This window comes from Anopheles funestus, chromosome 2RL (assembly GCF_943734845.2).
Source record: "Anopheles funestus chromosome 2RL, idAnoFuneDA-416_04, whole genome shotgun sequence".
NCBI classification, from domain to species: domain Eukaryota; kingdom Metazoa; phylum Arthropoda; class Insecta; order Diptera; family Culicidae; genus Anopheles; species Anopheles funestus.
The window spans coordinates 99,737,236-99,759,650 of record NC_064598.1 but is presented as its reverse complement, the minus strand read 5'-3'; the positions used below and the strand labels follow the sequence as shown (position 1 = coordinate 99,759,650).

Sequence of the window (22,415 nt, the reverse complement as noted above, 5' to 3'; positions counted from 1 at the left end):
GTGCGGTGGCGGGATTGATCAAGATCATCATAATGCAGATGTGCTCCCGTTCACACCTTCATAAACAATCTCTAACAACCGCGATAATGGGATTGTTTATGTTTTTACTTGTTGGCTTATTATGTGCTATTTTTGTTAAACGCTGTTTAACTTTCCTTCATTTCTTAGTAAATGGCTTTAGTACATTCGGACACAAATGTTCCGGCAGAGAACAATGCTGTACAGTGTCGTGTCTGCAACAAATCGATCCAATCTCACAAGGCGTTATGTATTTTTTCGTCCCCGGATGAAACCAAGGGGAAAAATTCAGCAAGAACCATCGCCGAGCTAATGGGAGAATTCGCGGATGTTACGGTATTTTTATGTTTTGAGCTTTACTCTGAGGAAAATACTAAACCTACGTTTTTATTGTTATCTGTAGATTAATCCTGAAGACGGCCGTTCGAAACATATTTGTCTGATTTGCAAGATAGCGATCGAGAAAGCAGCCAATCTTCGGGAACAGATACGGGCAGCCGAAAAAGTAATACCAACGATTTTACAGTACGTAGCGGATGGATTTGAAAGTAATTCGGTTAAAATGATTTACTTATTGCTTCGAATCTTTATTGCAGATCGTTGGAGATCGAAAATATCACGGAACAGGATTACTCTTTGGAATATTTGGAAGAATTTAAAGACGAAATAGATGCAATTCCGTTGCAGAAAACACTTCAGCCAATGGATGAAACCTCCCTGCCAGATGAGCTGCTGTCCGAGGAAGAAATGAACCCGTGTCAAGACGATATGCTCGAACAAGGCAAGCTCCCGTTCGTAATGCCTTCGCCCGAACTGATCGGCATTCGGATAGAGTTTGAGTATTTTGAATACTTGGAAATTCGTGGTGAACGGTGTTGCGGCTGCGAACACATTGCGACATCCCGTGATGCATTGATGGCACATGCGAAGGACAAGCATTCACAAAAATACTACGCCGACAGTAGCTACACGTGTCCCACATGCTACCAAAAGTTTGCCACGGCAGAAGCGCTTGAAAAACACAGTCAATACTACCTGTACAGCGATGTGTTCCTGTGTACCGTGTGCCAGGAAGCATACAATTCCCAAGGTAATCTGTTGCGCCACCTACAGCAAAGTCACCAACTGCAGCAAGACCAAGACCAGCGAAGTGAACGAGACACGCAGAAAAGGAAACCTTCTGCTAAGCAACATCGCGTTACATCGTCAGAGCTCACGCTTCCAGATGCAAAGTTTATCAAAGAAACGCGAGACTATCCCCAATATCGGATGTACACGGTCTTCGGCGAGCGGTGCTGTGCATGCGACGTCCATGTAATGGATCTTGAACCACACGCCGCTGAATGGCATATCGATATGGTGGACATGTTGGAAACCTCAGCAAACGAACGGCGGTGCATTATATGCCGGCAAACGTTTGAATCTCGTCAGGAACAAATACTGCACGAGGAAGAACGAAGGAATTTGAAGCAAATATACCAATGCAAACTATGCCAGATGCTTTTCGCTCGGAAAACTCAGCTACTAAAACATTTCCAATCCACAAGTAAAAACCGATGCAGTGCTGTGGCCGCGAATGAACGAAAGAGTACATCTCACCCAAAGGAAGGTGAACCGACCCAGAAAATCGCAAGCCTGACTGAGTCTTCCAAGGTGGACAAGGTGGATTATTTCTGTTGTTGCTTTACACGCTGCAAAGAAGAATACACCTGCGAGAAGGATCTTCTTGACCATGCCCGTGCAATGCACGGCGGGAGAAGAAAGGAAAACGAAAGCAAACTTTGGGAAAACGGGTCAGAAATAGAGGAAAATCTCATCTGTCCAGTTTGTCGGCGGATGTTTGGAAACGAGGAAAAGGTTCGAAAGCATCGATCCTACAAGCTGACACTGCCCAAGGAAACGTGCCGCCAGTGTGGACGGATTTTTATGAAAGCATCCGGTCTGCGGGAACACCAACTGCGGGAACATTTGAATCTTAAGCCCGAGTTTGTGTGCGAAGTGTGTGGCAAACATTTCGTCACGCGTTCCACACTGACCAAACATCGACGGGTGCATGAACCGTCCCAAAACTGTCCATGTTCCGCGGACGGTTGTGAGGCCGTGTTTCGAAATGAACAGCTGATGCAGCGACACTATCGGAATGTGCACATGGAAATCAAGCCATACGAGTGTGCCCACTGCCAGAAGCTGTTCCGGACGAAGGAATCGCTCGATATACACCAGCGATGCCATACGGGTGAACGTCCGTTTGCCTGTAGGTTCGACGGGTGTACCAAGCGCTACGCACATGGCACCGACCGAAAACGACACGAACGTTCGGCGCACACGGGTGAAAAGCCACACACGTGTCCGGTGTGTAATGCAGGCTTTTTCCGCAAGCGGGAAATGCGCTTACACGTAGAAAAGGTACACTGATAGGTGCGCGGAAGGGGATCTCTTTGACTGTGCTATAAAAATAAAGTAGACAATTTAATAAAAGTGAACCGGAAAACTATTGAAATAATCACAAGTTTATTAACGGATTAATACATATTCTACAATTGAGTACAATCAAAGTCAAAAAAACATATTAAAAGCATATAGAGCATTATCTACCGGTACACTAAAACACGAAAATTTTCAGTCATTTTGCATTCCAAACTACGGCACTTGCTAGAAACCATTGGCATTTGGTTCCATTCACCAGGAATAGGGCAGCTTTTCGGATACGTGCAACACACATACCCTTCTCTCTCTTCTCCTATCGCATGCTCTGCTTCAGTAGGCTGGGTTTCTCCCGAACAGCTGACTTCTCCTTCTTCGCCAGCAGCGGATCTGGCGTGAAGCAATTCCACAGCCGAAGCGTTTCATCGGCCCCGGCACTCATCACCGTGCTGCCGTCCGGTGACATAGCGATCTGCAGCACACGACCCGTGTGTCCCATCAGATCCACTTGCTTCGTCATCGACGGATACTTCCAAATCGACAGCTGATTGTTCACGTAACCGTGTGCGGAAATGAGCTCTTTGTATGTCTTCGAAAACAGCAACCCACAAACCTGGGACTTGGTGTCGACCGAGTTCATCAACTGACCGTTGGCGACATTCCAGAACTTGATGGTGCGATCGGCCGTACCACCACCGCTGGCCAATACATTCGGTTGCCATGGACACCAGGCAAGCGCGCGGATAGCGGCTTGATGTGCGTTGAACACGTGCAGTGGGTCTCCGGCCGCATGTGGGGCTCCGTTCGCTGCTGACCACACGTGTACGAGGTTGTCGTTTCCACCGCTGGCCAAATACTTCCCATCCGGGGACCATTTTAGCCCGCAAACTTCCTGCGTGTGACCCTGGAGCATGCCTATATTATGCTGGCGCGTTCGTACATCGTGGTTGATGATCATACCGTCCCGGCTGCCCGAACAAAGCACGTACGAGTTCCATGCCAGCACACCAACGCGTGCCGAGTGTCCATTCATCACCCGTAGTCGTTTGATGTTTTCACAATCCCACAGTTCCACTGTGCCGGCGCTGGTGCCTACCGCCAGAATGTGGCCCTCGTGGATCCAGCTTAACGAGCAAGCGTGATCATTTCCTTCATTTTCAAACAACATCTCGATCGTCCCGGTGGCCGCATTCCACAGGTATACGGAGGAACCCAGCGCCACGGCAATCACGTTGTCCATGCTCCAGTCCATCAGGTTGAGGTAGTAATCGTTCATAATTTCAGGGGCATCTAATATGCGCTCCGGCGCGTTTGGAATGTAACGGCTTCCGCTCTTGACGGACATGGGCGTTTTCACAGAGTAGATTGCCTTCAGCGGGTTAACATGACCTTCTGGCGGGGGCGGAACTTTCGTTCGGAAGGAAAGTAACCTGTGTTTGCTTATATCGCAACCACTCATCGCTTCCGATAAACTTTTCATTCGTTCGCTTTGTTTCGGGCTGGTAGGGACGTTTGTGGCCACCGCTGAACCCTCCTCATTTTCCGTATCCTCCTCGTGACCGGATGCGCCTTGTTTCACGATGTAATGTCCGAGATCGAAATCTGTGGTCGTTCGACTCGGTATGAAGCGATCGCCGCCGCCCGTTTGGCTTTGTCCGTTGCTAACACCTTTGCTAGGTGTTTGTGAAGTTTTCTTTGTCGATGACGCCACCACGGTTTTGACTCCATTCTTTCGAGGCGTCTTTAGAGAATTTCCCGTCGTCGATAGCTGGAGCGTATTGTTTGCATTGCCGGTCATGGACACCGACAGCGTTTGTCTGGCGGACGTATTCGCCAACGCGCTACTGTTGAAGCTAGCTGAGGCGGCAGAGAGGTTCAGCTTGCGCTGCCACCGCGGCACGGGCCCTTTTACATTTTCGCCATCCATCGATAAAAAGCTGTTCAATTCTGCCAGATGCTTAAACTGCGCCATTCTTATTGTTTTCTTCTTTCGTGATGTTAAGCAAGGAGCAAAGGAAAAAAGGAATCAATTAGAAACCAAACAGTGAGTATTGCTAAGATTTGTTACCTGTAGCTGATTAGAAAGCGTTCGTTGCGTTCAAAATTTAGCGCAAAGCTTCAAGTGAAAATGGACGACGATGGACGATTTTGACAGCTCGTTCTGTACCGAGGTGTATTGAATACGTATGCGACTACATAAGTCGCTTGGATGACAGCATTTTCTCTTGAGGTACTTGCTGCAACCTATTTCTTTTTAATGCCTTTTAATATTGCAAAAAGCTTTTGTTCATAGATTTCTTCCTGTTTGGTGTAATCAAATAATGATTATTTAATTGATTTTTGTTATTTGCTTTTTTGTGTGTAACTAGTATGTAAGTATCTTGTGGAAACTGTTTCATTGTCATATTGTTTGTTTACAAAATTCGGAACAGAAAATCGGAAAGAAACTCTTTTTCTCCTGTGCATCAAAAGCGTGTCTCATTATTTCAATCCACAGCACACCAGGGAATCAGTCAGGGAATGTGTAATGATGCGGTTTTCGAAACGTAGAAAAGTCGCCAACACGGAAGAGAATGTCGCATCATCTCCAAACCATGATGACCAAAGCGATTGCCCGAGATGCTGCATCTGCTCTGTGCAGTCGAAAGAAGATCTACTTGAACTTTCTACGATTGTAGAAAACAGCGAACTTTCAACAATTGCCGCAATAGTCGAACATGTGGCCGGTATTAAGGTGAGATGCTGTTTTTAGTCTGCTACTATATGAGCGAGTTTGCACTTCAGTGTTCTTTTTTTTAGGTAAAACATGTTCAGAAAAGCATTTGCACTGGTTGTTGGAAGAAGATTCAAGCAGCCTACTCCATACAAAACGAAATCAGAAACTCAAAATGCATAGAACAACAGGAGAATGATGAGAGTGACGAACAGGACATTGAGCATGTCTATGTCGATGAAGAGGAATTCAACACTAGGGACACCGATAATGGCAGTGACGAGCAACATTTAGAAAAATCGGAAGACAAGGACAGGACAGGACAGGAAAGCGAATACGAGATCGAATATCTCGAGGATAATCCGCTTGAACTTGCGGACGATAAGGAGCAACAGTCCGCGAATGACAATGAACTAGACATCGTAATTGAAATATCTGATGAACAGCAGCATGAGGACGTTAAACCAGAATATGGTAAAGTAACGCGTCAGTTTAAAATGCCCAATGGCGCCACGATCGTTAATGCTGAACTGCACGAGCACTACCGCGTGTATCAGGTGGCAGGCGAACGTTGCTGTGGATGCAGTTTCGTTGCCCAAACGCGCAAAGAGCTCTTGCAGCACTCGGAAACCGCGCATTGCGTTGAAATCAACGACTATGGTGACTATTGTCCGATTTGTTTCTACAAGTTTTCGACCGATCAGCAGCTCGAACGACACATCGAAGAGTTTAAGCTAAACAAGATGTTTGTCTGCTTGCGCTGCAATTATTTCTTCAATCTGCGTTCCCAGCTAGTTGACCATCTTCAGAGATGCAGGCAAGCTAAAGAAAGTGGTGACATGTTGCCGATAGAAAGCGATGAAGTGGATAACGATGAAGTATCCATCGAACCCATTCAGGAGGACGATGATGAGTTTGAAGAATATTATTTGCAAATTGACGCGGACACAATGGAACCGCACGACGCACGTCTCCAAAACGCAAAGGATCCACGTGTTATGCATTGCTACAAAACACTTTTCGAGGAGATACTATCTGATGAAAAGTTGTCTAGTACACTGACCGAAGCGGAACTGAACGTGCAGGACACACAAATAGCTGCCCAGCATGTTTTCGAAACGTTTAAGTACGTTCGCCTGCGAGGCCTTAGGTGCTGCGGCTGTTCCTATACCTGCTTTTCGAGTACGCTATTGGTGGAGCACAGTAAAACAAGCCATCCTACAGAAGGCAATGTTGTCACCGACCGTTCCTGTGGATTGTGTTTGGCAAAGTTCCCAAACGAAACGGAGCTTGTGAAGCATTGGTGCTTTTTCATCACCAAGCAGCTGTTCTTCTGCACGGTGTGCGACGAAACTTTTCTTAACAAAGAAAGCTTGCGAAATCATCAGCGGCACAACGATCGGCACCGGAAACAGGAGAGCCACAAGCTTCAACGGGGAAACGAAATTGTCGGATCTGAAGCATTTGTTGAGATCGACCAACCGGGCGTTGCTGACGAGCTGGGTAAACTGTTGGCGGAAAAGATCACTTACCGCACGAAAATAATACCGATGCCCGATGAGCGGTTCATAAAGATCAAACAAGAGTACAACAATTACAGCACCATCACCGTGGAAGGTGAATATTGCTGTGGGTGTGCGAAATTATTCGATACAATGGATGAATTGCGGATACATTGCAAGACAGAGCACTATTCGCCGCTAAACTCACGTATTTACGGCCATCAGTGCGAATTCTGCTACGCCGTGTTTGATTTCGAACGGGGGCTTTTTATGCACAACGCTATTCGGCGCTCAAAGATAAAAATGCTGTTTGTTTGCAAGCTTTGCGGAATGCTCTTTTCGAAGAAGTTTTGTCTAGCGCGCCACATGCAATCAGCACCGAACCATCTGTCGAGGTTGATTGTCGATGCCAATGCAAACGCGAACCGGATTGGCGAGGGCGACGAGCTTGAGGAAGATTCGGAAGCATCCGGCAGCGCCCCGGCCGACACGGTTGAATCGGATCCACGTGTTTTGGAGGCATTGCAGCTACACCGATCGGTTGAAGAAACGGGACTGGAGAAGGTCGGCCATCTCGTATGGTATCACTGCTGCTTCACAAAGTGTACGGAAACGTTTACGAAAGAGGAGGAACTTCTGGATCATGCGCAGGAGGAGCATAATGGGCAACGGCGGGAAAATGCAATCGAACGAAAGCACGACGCAAACGTGTGTCCCGCCTGCTGCAAACCATTCCAAACGATTGCCAAACTGATGTGGCATCGAGTGAAACGATTTGTGCCCCGCAAATATCCCTGCAAGCAGTGCGAAAAGACGTTTAATAGTTGGCTCAAGCTGAAGATGCACGTGGAGCTTGACCACAGCGAAACACCACCCAGCTTCCCGTGTCCACAGTGTGGCAAATCGTTCGTAGTCAGGTCCAGATTGAAGGCACACCTAAAGATACACAGCGCACGGAAAGAACACACGTGTGACGTTTGCGGCAGTTCGTTCGTTAACAAGGGACTGCTGAAGCGCCACCGACGATCACTGCACTCCACCGATCTGCTGTTTGAATGTAAGCTTTGCTCGAAGAAGTTCGCAGTGGTGGAAAAGCTCAAAATTCATCAGCGGGTTCATACCGGAGAGCGACCGTTCGAGTGTTCGTACTGTCCTCGTACGTTTCTTCACTTTTCTGATCGAAAGCGGCACGAAATGGCCACCCATACAGGGGAAAGACCTTTTAAGTGTAAGCTCTGCCCTGCGTCGTACATTCGCAACAGGGAACTGAATCTGCACATGCAAAAGCACAAGTTAGACGGACACGGACAAAGTTGATTAAACAAGTAGCAACAATTATTTTCTCAATTAGAATTACTTTCGGTACATAATAATAGTTTAAGGTGTAAACGGTTTATGAAGCAAAACCTGGAAGTCGAATATCGTTCAATAAAGAGGCACTTATGTTTTACATTATTTTAACAATGATATAGTATAGTAATAGTATAGCAATCATGCGCGACAACATTTATGGACACGGTCATACATAGCTGTGGGAAAATTAAATCTCCGCTAAGTAATAATTTGAATATACAAACCAATAAGGTAGAGTGGAGATGAACAAGCAAGAGAACAAAATGCCAAATTACCTCTTTGTGAAATATATTAGATAAACGTATGTAAAAATGATAATTTTAAAATTGCCCGTTTGCTTCGCGCAATGAACTTCTCGAGTTGGTCGACTAAACGTAGCCTACGTTCAGGCTACGTCGAGAGCTGTCAAAAACAGAAGAAGATTGCTGTCAACTAGCTGAGTGTTTTCTTTTCGTGATTGTGTGCTCTCGATTGCACAGGCAAGAAAGAAAAAAAGGAACGCAATCCTGCATCTATTTGATCCACTTCTCTTTTCCGAAGTTTTCCGTGCCCAAACGCCGCACCGAGAGTTTTTATTGTAGTGCAACCATACGCATAAAATTAGAACTTGTCGTTTCGTATCCAGCTGCCATCGGGTATATTGTGTGTGCATGTTTTTTTCTTGTTGGTCTCTCCTAAGCTGGGCTTCCTTCGTAGTGCCGTGTGTCCGGTTCGTTTCCGGAAGGTTTTCACACACCCAGTGTGTGTGCAGTGAAGAAAGCACCGACAGTTGCTGAAACCAGATTGACGAAAGCTGGCAGCAAACAAATAACCGACGCTCACGGGGCTCAAGTGGGTGTGAATCGTTTCCCTCCCCCCGCCCCCTGGTGTATACAGCAGTGTGTGTTTTTTTCGTTTTTCGCGTGTGCACGAATTTCAAATTATCGAAGAAAATCGCTGCGACCAAACAGTAGAGCAGTAGGTAGTAGTTGGTGGTGTGTACGCGTGAGAGTTGTGTGTGCTATCACGGCGGATCGTGGGAAGAAAAGTAGTGCCGGAGTAGCACGGAGGAACAGGAACGAAGGAACAGGCGAGTGCATGTAAGGGAGGGTTTGCAAATGTATTGACGACCCTCATCTACAGCAATCGGCCCAATCGATTTGATGTGTGTTGGGTCATATTCGCCAGCGTAAAACGGATCTTTGTGCGGTGGCGTGTGAGTCGTTCCCCGTTCGCGAAAAGTGCAGTTCCGATCAATGTAAAACGCGCTAGCAAGTGTTATTCGGGCGGTTCGCGAGAAGTCAAGAAGACACTTATCCAAGTGGCATGCCGAAAATGGACTAAGCTAGCTGCTGCAGCAGTAGGTGCACACTTTTTTCGCTGACAGTTTTGTTTTATGTTTTCTCCATAACTCCGCTACCGCAGCATCAATCATAATAGTTGGGGCATTAGCATTAGCACCACACCAAACACACAAAAGCTACCACACCGTAACCGTAAGCGCAGTGGAAGTGAAACGGTGGAATCTCTCTCTCTTCAGGGAACAGGGGAGAAAGGAGAAGGTTCAAGATGACACTGAACGATGAGAATGGGGCCAGCAGCAATAATGTTGTTGTCACGGCAGCAAGTGGAACGGGACTGTTGACGGCGGGAACCGGATCAGATCGACCGGGTACGGTTGGTGTGTCCGGGGCAGCGGGAGGCAACACAACCGGCACGAACACAAATGGGGGCAACGGAGCGAACAGCAATAATAATAACAACAACAACAACAACACCGGCAACGGCAACGGCAACAGTGGCAATGGAAGCAGCGGCATCACGCTGGCGACCACCGCCGTACCGAATGGTGGTAGCAATGCGATTGGCAATACAATTAATAATAACAACCTAAATTCTAATATCACCCCAGTGGCTACGACGGCAACGGCACTAAGCAACAATAGCATTAGTATTAACAACGGCAACGGACAGAATGGCAAGCAGCCGGCACCGCCGATGGGCAGTCTGGAGAAGCGGCCGACCAGCAGCAGTGGCAGCGGTGCGGGCGCGAACAGCACTACCAGCGCCAACAGCAGCAGCGGCCGTTACATCATACCGAAGTTCTACGAGATTGAAACGCTTCCCCCGCTAAAGGATGCGGACCCGTCCGAGCGGGAGGAACTGTTCATCCAGAAGCTTCACCAGTGCTGCGTGCTGTTCGACTTCTCCGAGCCCCTGAACGATCTGAAGTACAAGGAGATCAAGCGGTGCGCGCTGCAGGAGATAGTCGAGCATCTGAACAACCAGAGCAACGTGATTACGGAGGCGATCTATCCGGAAGCGTTCCATATGGTGGCGATCAATCTGTTCCGCACGCTCCCGCCCTCGTCCAACCCGAACGGGGCCGAATTCGATCCGGAAGAGGACGAACCGACGCTCGAGGTGTCGTGGCCGCATCTGCAGTTCGTGTACGAGCTGTTTCTGCGATTTCTCGAGTCACCCGACTTCCAGCCGAACGTGGCGAAACGGTATATCGATCACTGCTTCATACTGAATCTGCTCGAGCTGTTCGATTCGGAGGATCCTCGCGAGCGAGATTTCCTCAAGACGGTGCTGCACCGAGTGTATGGCAAGTTTCTCGGGCTGCGTGCCTTCATCCGCAAGCAGATCAACAACATCTTCTACAAGTTCATCTACGAGACGGAGCACCACAACGGGATTGCCGAGCTACTCGAAATCCTGGGCAGTATTATAAACGGGTTTGCCTTACCGTTGAAGGAGGAGCACAAGCAGTTCCTGCTAAAGGTGCTGCTGCCGCTGCACAAGGTGAAAAGTCTCTCCGTCTACCATCCGCAGCTCGCCTACTGTGTGGTGCAGTTCCTCGAGAAGGACGCCAGTCTGACGCAGCCCGTAATCAAGTGTTTGTTAAAATTTTGGCCAAAAACCCACAGCCCGAAGGAGGTGATGTTTCTGAACGAGTTCGAAGAAATACTGGACGTGATCGAGCCGGCCGAGTTTCAGAAGGTGATGGAACCACTGTTCCGCCAGATCGCCAAATGCGTTTCCAGCCCACACTTTCAGGTGGCCGAGCGGGCCCTCTACTACTGGAACAATGACTACATCATGTCGCTAATATCGGAAAATTCCAAAGTCATCATGCCGATCATGTTTCCGGCACTGTACAGCAACAGCAAATCGCACTGGAACAAAACGATCCACGGGCTTATCTACAACGCGAGCAAGTTGTTCATGGAGATGAATCAGCTGCTGTTTGACGAGTGCCACCGGAAGTACCAGGCGGAGCAGGAAATGGAACAGGAAAACCTGGCGCAGCGGGAAACGCTCTGGCAGCAGATGGAGGATCTGGCCGTCCGCAACAGTAAGTTAACGCTGCACGATGAGCCGAGCAGTATGGGGGAACCGGGCAACAGCCGATCGACCGGCAGCAGTAACTTTAGCCACAGCCAGCAGCAACAACACCGTCAAATGAACGGGATGGCAGACGGTCGGACGACATCGTCCGGTGCAACGGGACCATCGTCTGCCGTGTACGATCGGCGTTCGATGCAACACAGTAGCACCTAAGCTGGCATGCCACCAAGTGGCCTCCCTAAAACAACACACGCACAGACACACACACACACATACATAAACGTATAGAGATAAATACACAAGAGCATCCTGAACTTCCATTTCTTGCGCGAGCTCACAAAACAGGATCTGACGTCCCTAAGCCCGTCGTTGCTTAATATACTTTCTTGCATACTTGCAGGAAAGCGAATACTAACCTTTAAAATAATGAAAAAAACCGTGTTTGAAGAAACAAAACTAATCTACAAAGAGAAGAAAAGGATAGATGAAAGCTAAACATTGCGTAACGTTGGATTCGAATTTTTCATACTTAATAACACGAAATCGGTCTTCTTTGTTAACCTTCGGCTGGGAAATATTGTTCGGAATTGTACATACAGCTTATCGCAAGACGGTCATCCTTCTGGTTTGCTTCACGATTTGACTCCTTGGTTAGGGATTGTGAGGGCCGAAGGAAGCGAAACTGTTCCGACCGATCACGATCAGAAGGTTATTGGTGATGTGCGCACACATTCTCAAAGGATGGTGAATAAATGATGTAAGAAAGTTTTGCCGCAGATTAAAGTAGATTCGCTGTGGATGTTACTAGCATATCGCGTGTTTTTTCTGTTTTTTTTTCGTAAGAATCAATTGTTATTAGTTGTTACGATGCATAAGCACCGTGTCTGATCACCGCTTACCCTACCCTCTCTCTCATCTGTAAACTAACACGAATTCCTTCAACCAAACCAAAATGCAATGCGCTAAGCTAATTCGTTTGATATTAATAGAGACACGTACCTTAGGACACGCGTGCACATTTGTACGAGTGTGGTGAAGGGCCCCCGATGGTTTTTTTGTCTGTCCCCATATTTAACGGTGGTATTATTTTAGTAAAACAGCAAAGATTACATATTAAGGCACCGTACAATGCGGAAAATCGGCCAGCGAAAAGATGATCGACAGATGGATCCGAATTTCAGCCCCACCTTGATATGGCATGTAGTGTCGAGAATACATGTAAAGCTTTATTGGCAAAGGGTTTGTTAGAAGGACAGTTAGCGCGTGGCTTCATATTCGCGTATTAGATTCCTGGAAAAAAAACGTCCCCTTAGTCTTGTGGAATGACGGTATTAGGTGGTATGAATCGTTGGCCGAACGGTGTATTTATATTTTATCGAACAACTCTCGGATGTGCATAAATATGTATATTTTTGTGTAGGTTTATTTTTACCCTCTTTTTCCTATAGATCGCTCTTCCTCATTCATTAACTCTCTCTCTCTTCTCTCTCTCTCTCTATCTCCTTCTCTTGCTCTATCACTATCTGTCCCTTCCGGTATTGGTTTACCATTTCCCTACCCAACTCCACCACGTGTCGTTTGCATCTTCTTTGTCGTCTAGGTTTTGGGTTGATGCCAGGGCGCAAGTGAGCTTGCGTGTGGCCAGTCAACTCGAAGACGACAAATGGGGAGAAAAAAAAGATGGTTACTTATGAGAATAAGCAGCGAAAATGGTTACAATAATAGTGAACGGTGCAATGAAGAGAGGCGCCCACGTTGTTCACAAACAGCAAGTTAGGGATATTAAATAACGTACACACTATACACACAATTACGCAGATAGAAGAGATACACGCAAGTACACTAATTCCAGTAGATGCATAAGAGCAGGGTAGCTTAAATATATACACACATACGTACACACACACATAGTACACGAATGGACAAACAGGACTTTTTACCTGAATGATAAAATAAGGAACTGAAATGCATTCATACCACACGCCAACATATACGGGAAGGAAGACTAGATGATGGGGGCGGGAGATGCTGAAGATTGGTGACAAACATGTCACGCATGTCGAATTAAGGAAGCATACATAAAAGCAGGGCTTAATATAGAAGAGAACGAGTGTGTGTGGAGTAGTAACAGAAGAGAGAAAAAATCAAAGTTTGTGCGAAGGCAAATAAAGATGTAAAACGATTCGGGGAGAAGTGAAGAAAAGAGAAAAGGAGGAGAAGAATGATGCAAAACTTAGTGTACGATGGATGGTGAGCCCTTGGTTGTCGTGCATAAATGTTACAATATACAAACATTAAGCTATATGTTGAAAAAGTAAACTAAAAACAAAACAAAATATGTAAAAGAAAGTGTGTTGGTGGAGAAGAAATAGGAAACAAAAAAAACAAACAAAAAACGACAGTAAGGCGACAGGTTGAGAGTCAGTGGCAACATAACTGTTAGCATTTTACACTAATAAGAAAAAAAGGAACACTAATAAAAACGCAACATCTAAGTATGGAAAACAAAACTAAAAAAGAAACAACAAATCAGCAAATAATTCTTTGCGGTACAATGCAGATGTTTTATGAGTGTGGATTGGAGTGGAAGAAAGAAGGAGCGTTTTGTTTGTTTTCGCACGTTCACAAGATGTGTCCCTCCGGTTGCGTTGCGGCGGGGTGTAACGTTCAGTCAACATAAGCTGTAAAAATCCGTCCGCGGTCTCATTGATCAATTCGTTAGGGCTCTTCTTCCCAGTGTGGATGCTTATGAGATAGGTCAATTCGTTGCTCGTTGACGGGTCAGGTGGGATCGTAAAAAAAAACTGCGACAACCCTGGAATGTGCTAATGCATAATGATGTTTCTCATTATTCATCCAAACGTATGTCACGACGCGAAGGGGAGCTCGACAGTGAAGGAAGTTGCCATCACAAATTGTTGGTTGTGTGAGAAGATGATTTCTCGGCGAAGTTCGCACAGCTGACCAGCATTGACCTTCATTAGGCCCCACGTCCCTCTCTAGGGTGTGTGTGTCCCCTGATTCCATTTCTCGTTCATCTGCTGACGGTGGTCAATTTACTACTCAATTAAGCATCTCTACAAACCGGCTGCATCCAATTTCCACAAACGTCTGTCCCGCCTGTTTGTGGATAAGGTAGAATGGCGGAATGGGAACTCCACTCTCCGAACCACGACATCTTCACTGGACTGGACGAACACGGCACGTGCCACTCGGCCACTAATAACTGTAACTGGGACTCGTACAAGCATGTCTGACCTGTTCTTGGCGGGTGCTAAAAATGTGGTCCCGAACCTGTTGTCTTCCTTCTTTTGAAACGGAAGAAAAAGAGAGAGAGAGAAAGGAAAAGGAGAAAGAGAAACAAACAACCCACCTAACTACCACCCCTTTACCAATGGGGTTGTTTTGCCCTCCCACCCCCCTGTAATATTGTTCATCTTCTTTTGCAAAAAGATGTTCTCATCGTTATGATTGCCACCGTCTCGGAAAAGAACGGCTAAAGATGGGTGGAAACTGTAACTTGAATGTACTGAACAAATGCATTGGCAACATGCAACACACACAGACATATGCATGCACATTTGCTTGCATTTGTTGCATTTGCTTGCACTGCGCTCTTGAGCGATAAGTGTGTTTGATTCAAAACGGGTATCTAACGTCAACAGTGACTCATTTTAGCGACAAGTTGGTGACCTTCAGTTGCCGAAGGGTTTTTGCTGGGTTTGGATTTATTCTCTCTCTCTCTCGTCTTGGCTTTAACGACCTTACTACAGGGTTAAGCCGGCCATTTTTGACTTACTAGACTTATTTTAGCACGTAGCCCGATAGTCAGTCCTTGCTACGGGGGAACGGTCCGTATGGGATTTGAACTCGGTACTGCCGTGTGGACGTACGATACGCAAACTAGCCAAATGAATATACTGCTCGCTCTGCCTAATTATCAAATATAATAGGCTATAATAGGCTATAGCCTTATAAAATTTTCAAATTTTTAGAATTTTTTTAATTTTTTATTATTTTTTACTCTTTTTTGTGTTTAAAGCATTATTTGAGTGAAAAGAAACACATTGCAACCAATTGGCATTAAAATAAATCAATTTCATTTTTTTTACAAAATTTCTCAAAAAAAACGTAAGGGGTAAGCCTTATGAAATTTTCGGGTTGAAAATTTTTTAAAAATTTTTTTCTGATTTTTTATTCTTTTCTTAATTTAAAGCATTATTTGAATGAAAAGAAACTTATTGCAACAAATTCGCATTCAAATATATCGCATTTAAAAATTTTGCTACATGGCTCAAAAATGAGGAAAATTTTATATTTTCTCAAACAGGGTATGGAACATGGTTCCTCGAATAATTTCTGGCACAGACATCTGAGAGCATGGCCGTCCAAGAAGAAAATATAGCCATTGATGCCATCTATCGACCACAGGTTAAAGATTGGCGATCCGTTGGATACCGACCGAGTTATAGACAAAATTTGGTGCAAAAATGAGGAAAATTTTACATTTTCTCAAACAGGGTAAGGAACTTGGTTCCTCGAATAACTTCCGGCACGGACTCCTGAGGGCATGGCTGTCCAAGAAGAAAATGTAGCCATTGGTGCCATCTATCGACCACAGGTTAAAGATTGGCGATCCGTTGGATACCGATCGACTTATAGGCAAAATTTGGGGCAAAACTGAGCCTTAGTAAATTTTCATTTTTTTGAATTTTTTGATTTTTTTATTATTTTTGACTCTTTTTTTTATTTAAAGCATTACTTGAGTGAAAAGAAACTTATTTGAACCAATTGGCATTAAAATAAAACAATTTCATTTTTTTTCCAAATTTTCTCAAAAAAATGGCAAGGGGTACCCCTTATGAAATTTTCGAGTTGAAAATTTTTAAAAAAAATTTTTCTGATTTTTTATTCTTTTTTTAATTTGAAGCATTATTTGAGTGAAAAGAAACTTATTGCAATAAATTCGCATTCAAATATATCACATTTAAAAATTTTGCTACATTGCTCAAAAATGAGGAAAATGTTACATTTTCTCAAACAGGGTATGGAACTTGGCTTCTCAGATAACTTCTAGCATAGACATCTGAGGGCATGTCCGTCCAAGAAGAAAATGTAGCCATTGGTGCCATCTATCGACCACAGGTTAAAGATTGGCGATCCGTTGGATACCGACCGAGTTATAGCCAAAACTTGGTGCAAAAATGAGCCTTAGTAAATTTTTATTTTTTTGAATTTTTTGATTTTTTTATTATTTTTGACTCTTTTTTTTATTTAAAGCATTACTTGAGTGAAAAGAAACACATTGCAACCAATTGGCATTAAAATAAATCAATTTATTTTTTTTTCCAAATTTTCTCAAAAAAATGGCAAGGGGTACCCCTTATGAAATTTTCGAGTTGAAAATTTTTAAAAATTTTTTTTCTGATTTTTTATTCTTTTTTTAATTTGAAGCATTATTTGAGTGAAAAGAAACTTATTGCAACAAATTCGCATTCAAATATATCACATTTAAAAATTTTACTACATTGCTCAAAAATGAGGAAAATTTTACATTTTCTCAAACAGGGTAAGGAACTTGGTTTCTCAGATAACTTCTAGCATAGACATCTGAGGGCATGTCCGTCCAAGAAGAAAATGTAGCCATTAGTACCATCTATCGACCACATTTTAAAGATTGGCGATTCGTTGGATACCGACCGAGTTATAGCCAAAACTTGGCGCAAAAATGAGGAAAATTTTACATTTTCTCAAACAGGGTAAGGAACTGGGATTCTCAGATAACTTCTAGCATAGACATCTGAAGGCATGGCCGTCCAAGAAGAAAATGTAGCCATTAGTACCATCTATCGACCACATTTTAAAGATTGGCGATTCGTTGGATACCGACCGAGTTATAGCCAAAACTTGGCGCAAAAATGAGGAAAATTTTACATTTTCACAAACAGGGTATGGAACTTGGCTTCTCAGATAACTTCTAGCATAGACATCTGAGGGCATGTCCGTCCAAGAAGAAAATGTAGCCATTGGTGCCATCTATCGACCACAGGTTAAAGATTGGCGATCCGTTGGATACCGACCGAGTTATAGCCAAAACTTGGTGCAAAAATGAGCCTTAGTAAATTTTTATTTTTTTGAATTTTTTGATTTTTTTATTATTTTTGACTCTTTTTTTTATTTAAAGCATTACTTGAGTGAAAAGAAACACATTGCAACCAATTGGCATTAAAATAAATCAATTTATTTTTTTTCCAAATTTTCTCAAAAAAATGGCAAGGGGTACCCCTTATGAAATTTTCGAGTTGAAAATTTTTAAAATTTTTTTTTCTGATTTTTTATTCTTTTTTTAATTTGAAGCATTATTTGAGTGAAAAGAAATTTATTGCAACAAATTCGCATTCAAATATATCACATTTAAAAATTTTGCTACATTGCTCAAAAATGAGGAAAATTTTACATTTTCTCAAACAGGGTAAGGAACTTGGTTTCTCAGATAACTTCTAGCATAGACATCTGAGGGCATGTCCGTCCAAGAAGAAAATGTAGCCATTGGTGCCATCTATCGACCACAGGTTAAAGATTGGCGATCCGTTGGATACCGACCGAGTTATAGTCAAAACTTGGCGCAAAAATGAGGAAAATTTTACATTTTCTCAAACAGGGTATGGAACTTGGCTTCTCAGATAACTTCTAGCATAGACATCTGAGGGCATGTCCGTCCAAGAAGAAAATGTAGCCATTGGTGCCATCTATCGACCACAGGTTAAAGATTGGCGATCCGTTGGATACCGACCGAGTTATAGCCATAACTTGGTGCAAAAATGAGCCTTAGTAAATTTTTATTTTTTTGAATTTTTTGATTTTTTTATTATTTTTGACTCTTTTTTTTATTTAAAGCATTACTTGAGTGAAAAGAAACACATTGCAACCAATTGGCATTAAAATAAATCAATTTAATTTTTTTTCCAAATTTTCTCAAAAAAATGGCAAGGGGTACCCCTTATGAAATTTTCGAGTTGAAAATTTTTAAAATTTTTTTTTCTGATTTTTTATTCTTTTTTTAATTTGAAGCATTATTTGAGTGAAAAGAAATTTATTGCAACAAATTCGCATTCAAATATATCACATTTAAAAATTTTGCTACATTGCTCAAAAATGAGGAAAATTTTACATTTTCTCAAACAGGGTAAGGAACTTGGTTTCTCAGATAACTTCTAGCATAGACATCTGAGGGCATGTCCGTCCAAGAAGAAAATGTAGCCATTGGTGCCATCTATCGACCACAGGTTAAAGATTGGCGATCCGTTGGATACCGACCGAGTTATAGCCAAAACTTGGCGCAAAAATGAGGAAAATTTTACATTTTCTCAAACAGGGTATGGAACTTGGCTTCTCAGATAACTTCTAGCATAGACATCTGAGGGCATGTCCGTCCAAGAAGAAAATGTAGCCATTGGTGCCATCTATCGACCACAGGTTAAAGATTGGCGATCCGTTGGATACCGACCGAGTTATAGCCAAAACTTGGTGCAAAAATGAGCCTTAGTAAATTTTTATTTTTTTGAATTTTTTGATTTTTTTATTATTTTTGACTCTTTTTTTTATTTAAAGCATTACTTGAGTGAAAAGAAACACATTGCAACCAATTGGCATTAAAATAAATCAATTTAATTTTTTTCCAAATTTTCTCAAAAAAATGGCAAGGGGTACCCCTTATGAAATTTTCGAGTTGAAAATTTTTTAAAATTTTTTTTCTGATTTTTTATTCTTTTCTTAATTTAAAGCATTATTTGAGTGAAAAGAAACTTATTGCAATAAATTCGCATTCAAATATATCACATTTAAAAATTTTGCTACATTGCTCAAAAATGAGGAAAATTTTACATTTTCTCAAACAGGGTAAGGAACTTGGTTTCTCAGATAACTTCTAGCATAGACATCTGAGGGCATGTCCGTCCAAGAAGAAAATGTAGCCATTGGTGCCATCTATCGACCACAGGTTAAAGATTGGCGATCCGTTGGATACCGACCGAGTTATAGCCATAACTTGGTGCAAAAATGAGCCTTAGTAAATTTTTATTTTTTTGAATTTTTTGATTTTTTTATTATTTTTGACTCTTTTTTTTATTTAAAGCATTACTTGAGTGAAAAGAAACACATTGCAACCAATTGGCATTAAAATAAATCAATTTAATTTTTTTTCCAAATTTTCTCAAAAAAATGGCAAGGGGTACCCCTTATGAAATTTTCGAGTTGAAAATTTAAAAAAAATTTTTTTCTGATTTTTTATTCTTTTTTTAATTTGAAGCATTATTTGAGTGAAAAGAAACTTATTGCAATAAATTCGCATTCAAATATATCACATTTAAAAATTTTGCTACATTGCTCAAAAATGAGGAAAATTTTACATTTTCTCAAACAGGGTAAGGAACTTGGCTTCTCAGATAACTTCTAGCATAGACATCTGAGGGCATGTCCGTCCAAGAAGAAAATGTAGCCATTGGTGCCATCTATCGACCACAGGTTAAAGATTGGCGATCCGTTGGATACCGACCGAGTTATAGCCAAAACTTGGCGCAAAAATGAGGAAAATTTTACATTTTCTCAAACAGGGTATGGAACTTGGCTTCTCAGATAACTTCTAGCATAGACATCTGAGGGCATGTCCGTCCAAGAAGAAAATGTAGCCATTGGTGCCATCTATCGACCACAGGTTAAAGATTGGCGATCCGTTGGATACCGACCGAGTTATAGCCAAAACTTGGTGCAAAAATGAGCCTTAGTAAATTTTTATTTTTTTGAATTTTTTGATTTTTTTATTATTTTTGACTCTTTTTTTTATTTAAAGCATTACTTGAGTGAAAAGAAACACATTGCAACCAATTGGCATTAAAATAAATCAATTTAATTTTTTTACCAAATTTTCTCAAAAAAATGGCAAGGGGTACCCCTTATGAAATTTTCGAGTTGAAAATTTTTAAAAAATTTTTTTCTGATTTTTTATTCTTTTTTTAATTTCAAGCATTATTTGAGTGAAAAGAAACTTATTGCAATAAATTCGCATTCAAATATATCACATTTAAAAATTTTGCTACATTGCTCAAAAATGAGGAAAATTTTACATTTTCTCAAACAGGGTAAGGAACTTGGTTTCTCAGATAACTTCTAACATAGACATCTGAGGGCATGGCCGTCCAAGAAGAAAATGTAGCCATTAGTACCATCTATCGACCACATTTTAAAGATTGGCGATCCGTTGGATACCGACCGAGTTATAGCCAAAACTTGGCGCAAAAATGAGGAAAATTTTACATTTTCTCAAACAGGGTAAGGAACTTGGCTTCTCAGATAACTTCTAGCATAGACATCTGAGGGCATGGCCGTCCAAGAAGAAAATGTAGCCATTGGTGCCATCTATCGACCACAGGTTAAAGATTGGCGATCCGTTGGATACCGACCGAGTTATAGCCAAAACTTGGTGCAAAAATGAGCCTTAGTAAATTTTTATTTTTTTGAATTTTTTGATTTTTTTATTATTTTTGACTCTTTTTTTTATTTAAAGCATTACTTGAGTGAAAAGAAACACATTGCAACCAATTGGCATTAAAATAAATCAATTTAATTTTTTTCCAAATTTTCTCAAAAAAATGGCAAGGGGTACCCCTTATGAAATTTTCGAGTTGAAAATTTTTTAAAATTTTTTTTCTGATTTTTTATTCTTTTCTTAATTTAAAGCATTATTTGAGTGAAAAGAAACTTATTGCAATAAATTCGCATTCAAATATATCACATTTAAAAATTTTGCTACATTGCTCAAAAATGAGGAAAATTTTACATTTTCTCAAACAGGGTAAGGAACTTGGCTTCTCAGATAACTTCTAGCATAGACATCTGAGGGCATGGCCGTCCAAGAAGAAAATGTAGCCATTGGTGCCATCTATCGACCACAGGTTAAAGATTGGCGATCCGTTGGATACCGACCGAGTTATAGCCAAAACTTGGTGCAAAAATGAGCCTTAGTAAATTTTTATTTTTTTGAATTTTTTGATTTTTTTATTATTTTTGACTCTTTTTTTTATTTAAAGCATTACTTGAGTGAAAAGAAACACATTGCAACCAATTGGCATTAAAATAAATCAATTTAATTTTTTTCCAAATTTTCTCAAAAAAAATGGCAAGGGGTACCCCTTATGAAATTTTCGAGTTGAAAATTTTTTAAAATTTTTTTTCTGATTTTTTATTCTTTTCTTAATTTAAAGCATTATTTGAGTGAAAAGAAACTTATTGCAATAAATTCGCATTCAAATATATCACATTTAAAAATTTTGCTACATTGCTCAAAAATGAGGAAAATTTTACATTTTCTCAAACAGGGTAAGGAACTTGGTTTCTCAGATAACTTCTAGCATAGACATCTGAGGGCATGTCCGTCCAAGAAGAAAATGTAGCCATTGGTGCCATCTATCGACCACAGGTTAAAGATTGGCGATCCGTTGGATACCGACCGAGTTATAGTCAAAACTTGGCGCAAAAATGAGGAAAATTTTACATTTTCTCAAACAGGGTATGGAACTTGGCTTCTCAGATAACTTCTAGCATAGACATCTGAGGGCATGTCCGTCCAAGAAGAAAATGTAGCCATTGGTGCCATCTATCGACCACAGGTTAAAGATTGGCGATCCGTTGGATACCGACCGAGTTATAGCCATAACTTGGTGCAAAAATGAGCCTTAGTAAATTTTTATTTTTTTGAATTTTTTGATTTTTTTATTATTTTTGACTCTTTTTTTTATTTAAAGCATTACTTGAGTGAAAAGAAACACATTGCAACCAATTGGCATTAAAATAAATCAATTTAATTTTTTTTCCAAATTTTCTCAAAAAAATGGCAAGGGGTACCCCTTATGAAATTTTCGAGTTGAAAATTTTTTAAAATTTTTTTTCTGATTTTTTATTATTTTTCTAATTTAAAGCATTATTTGAGTGAAAAGAAACTTATTGCAATAAATTTTCATTAAAATAAATCAATTTTATTTTTTTTTCTAAATTTTCAAGGCCTTCAAGGCTAAGGC

The 22,415-nt window shown here is 41.9% G+C and overlaps 3 protein-coding genes across 4 annotated transcripts; 2 read left to right on the top strand and 1 right to left on the bottom strand.

The window, feature by feature from the left end:
* Window positions 1–60: 60 nt before the first annotated feature.
* Window positions 61–8,131, top strand: LOC125775017 (zinc finger protein Xfin-like). Its single transcript, XM_049445397.1, has 5 exons — window positions 61–354; window positions 422–543; window positions 615–2,431; window positions 4,812–5,176; window positions 5,242–8,131. Exons 1-5 carry the CDS (start codon window positions 172–174, stop codon window positions 7,972–7,974), a joined length of 5,220 nt encoding a protein of 1,739 aa, XP_049301354.1. The 5' UTR covers window positions 61–171; the 3' UTR covers window positions 7,975–8,131.
* Window positions 2,511–4,573, bottom strand: LOC125763450 (cell division cycle protein 20 homolog). 2 transcript variants are annotated; one of them, XM_049426665.1, is made up of 2 exons: window positions 4,511–4,573; window positions 2,511–4,429 (listed from the first exon to the last, which is right to left on the bottom strand). In XM_049426665.1, exon 2 carries the CDS (start codon window positions 4,412–4,414, stop codon window positions 2,759–2,761), a length of 1,656 nt encoding a protein of 551 aa, XP_049282622.1. In that variant the 5' UTR covers window positions 4,415–4,429; window positions 4,511–4,573; the 3' UTR covers window positions 2,511–2,758. The 2 variants fall into 2 exon arrangements, with proteins under 2 accessions (XP_049282622.1, XP_049282623.1); XM_049426666.1 differs by having other exon boundaries at window positions 2,511–4,426; window positions 4,511–4,554.
* Window positions 8,132–8,441: 310 nt separating the features above from the next.
* On the top strand, window positions 8,442–13,531 carry LOC125763422 (serine/threonine-protein phosphatase 2A 56 kDa regulatory subunit gamma isoform-like). Its single transcript, XM_049426614.1, has one exon. The coding sequence runs from the start codon at window positions 9,559–9,561 to the stop codon at window positions 11,554–11,556; it is 1,998 nt and encodes a 665-aa protein (XP_049282571.1). The 5' UTR covers window positions 8,442–9,558; the 3' UTR covers window positions 11,557–13,531.
* The last annotated feature ends 8,884 nt before the right edge of the window (window positions 13,532–22,415 follow it).

What these genes read in the sequence shown, in the direction of transcription:
- LOC125775017 (XM_049445397.1), top strand. Translation starts at nt 172, where the DNA reads ATGGCTTTAGTACATTCGGACACAAATGTTCCGGCAGAGAACAATGCT. An exon ending in GAGAATTCGCGGATGTTACG is followed by an intron (nt 355 to 421) that starts GTATTTTTATGT and finishes TGTTATCTGTAG; the next exon opens with ATTAATCCTGAAGACGGCCG. An exon ending in GTAATACCAACGATTTTACA is followed by an intron (nt 544 to 614) that starts GTACGTAGCGGA and finishes TCTTTATTGCAG; the next exon opens with ATCGTTGGAGATCGAAAATA.
- LOC125763450 (XM_049426665.1), bottom strand. Translation starts at nt 4,414, where the DNA reads ATGGCGCAGTTTAAGCATCTGGCAGAATTGAACAGCTTTTTATCGATG.
- LOC125763422 (XM_049426614.1), top strand. Translation starts at nt 9,559, where the DNA reads ATGACACTGAACGATGAGAATGGGGCCAGCAGCAATAATGTTGTTGTC.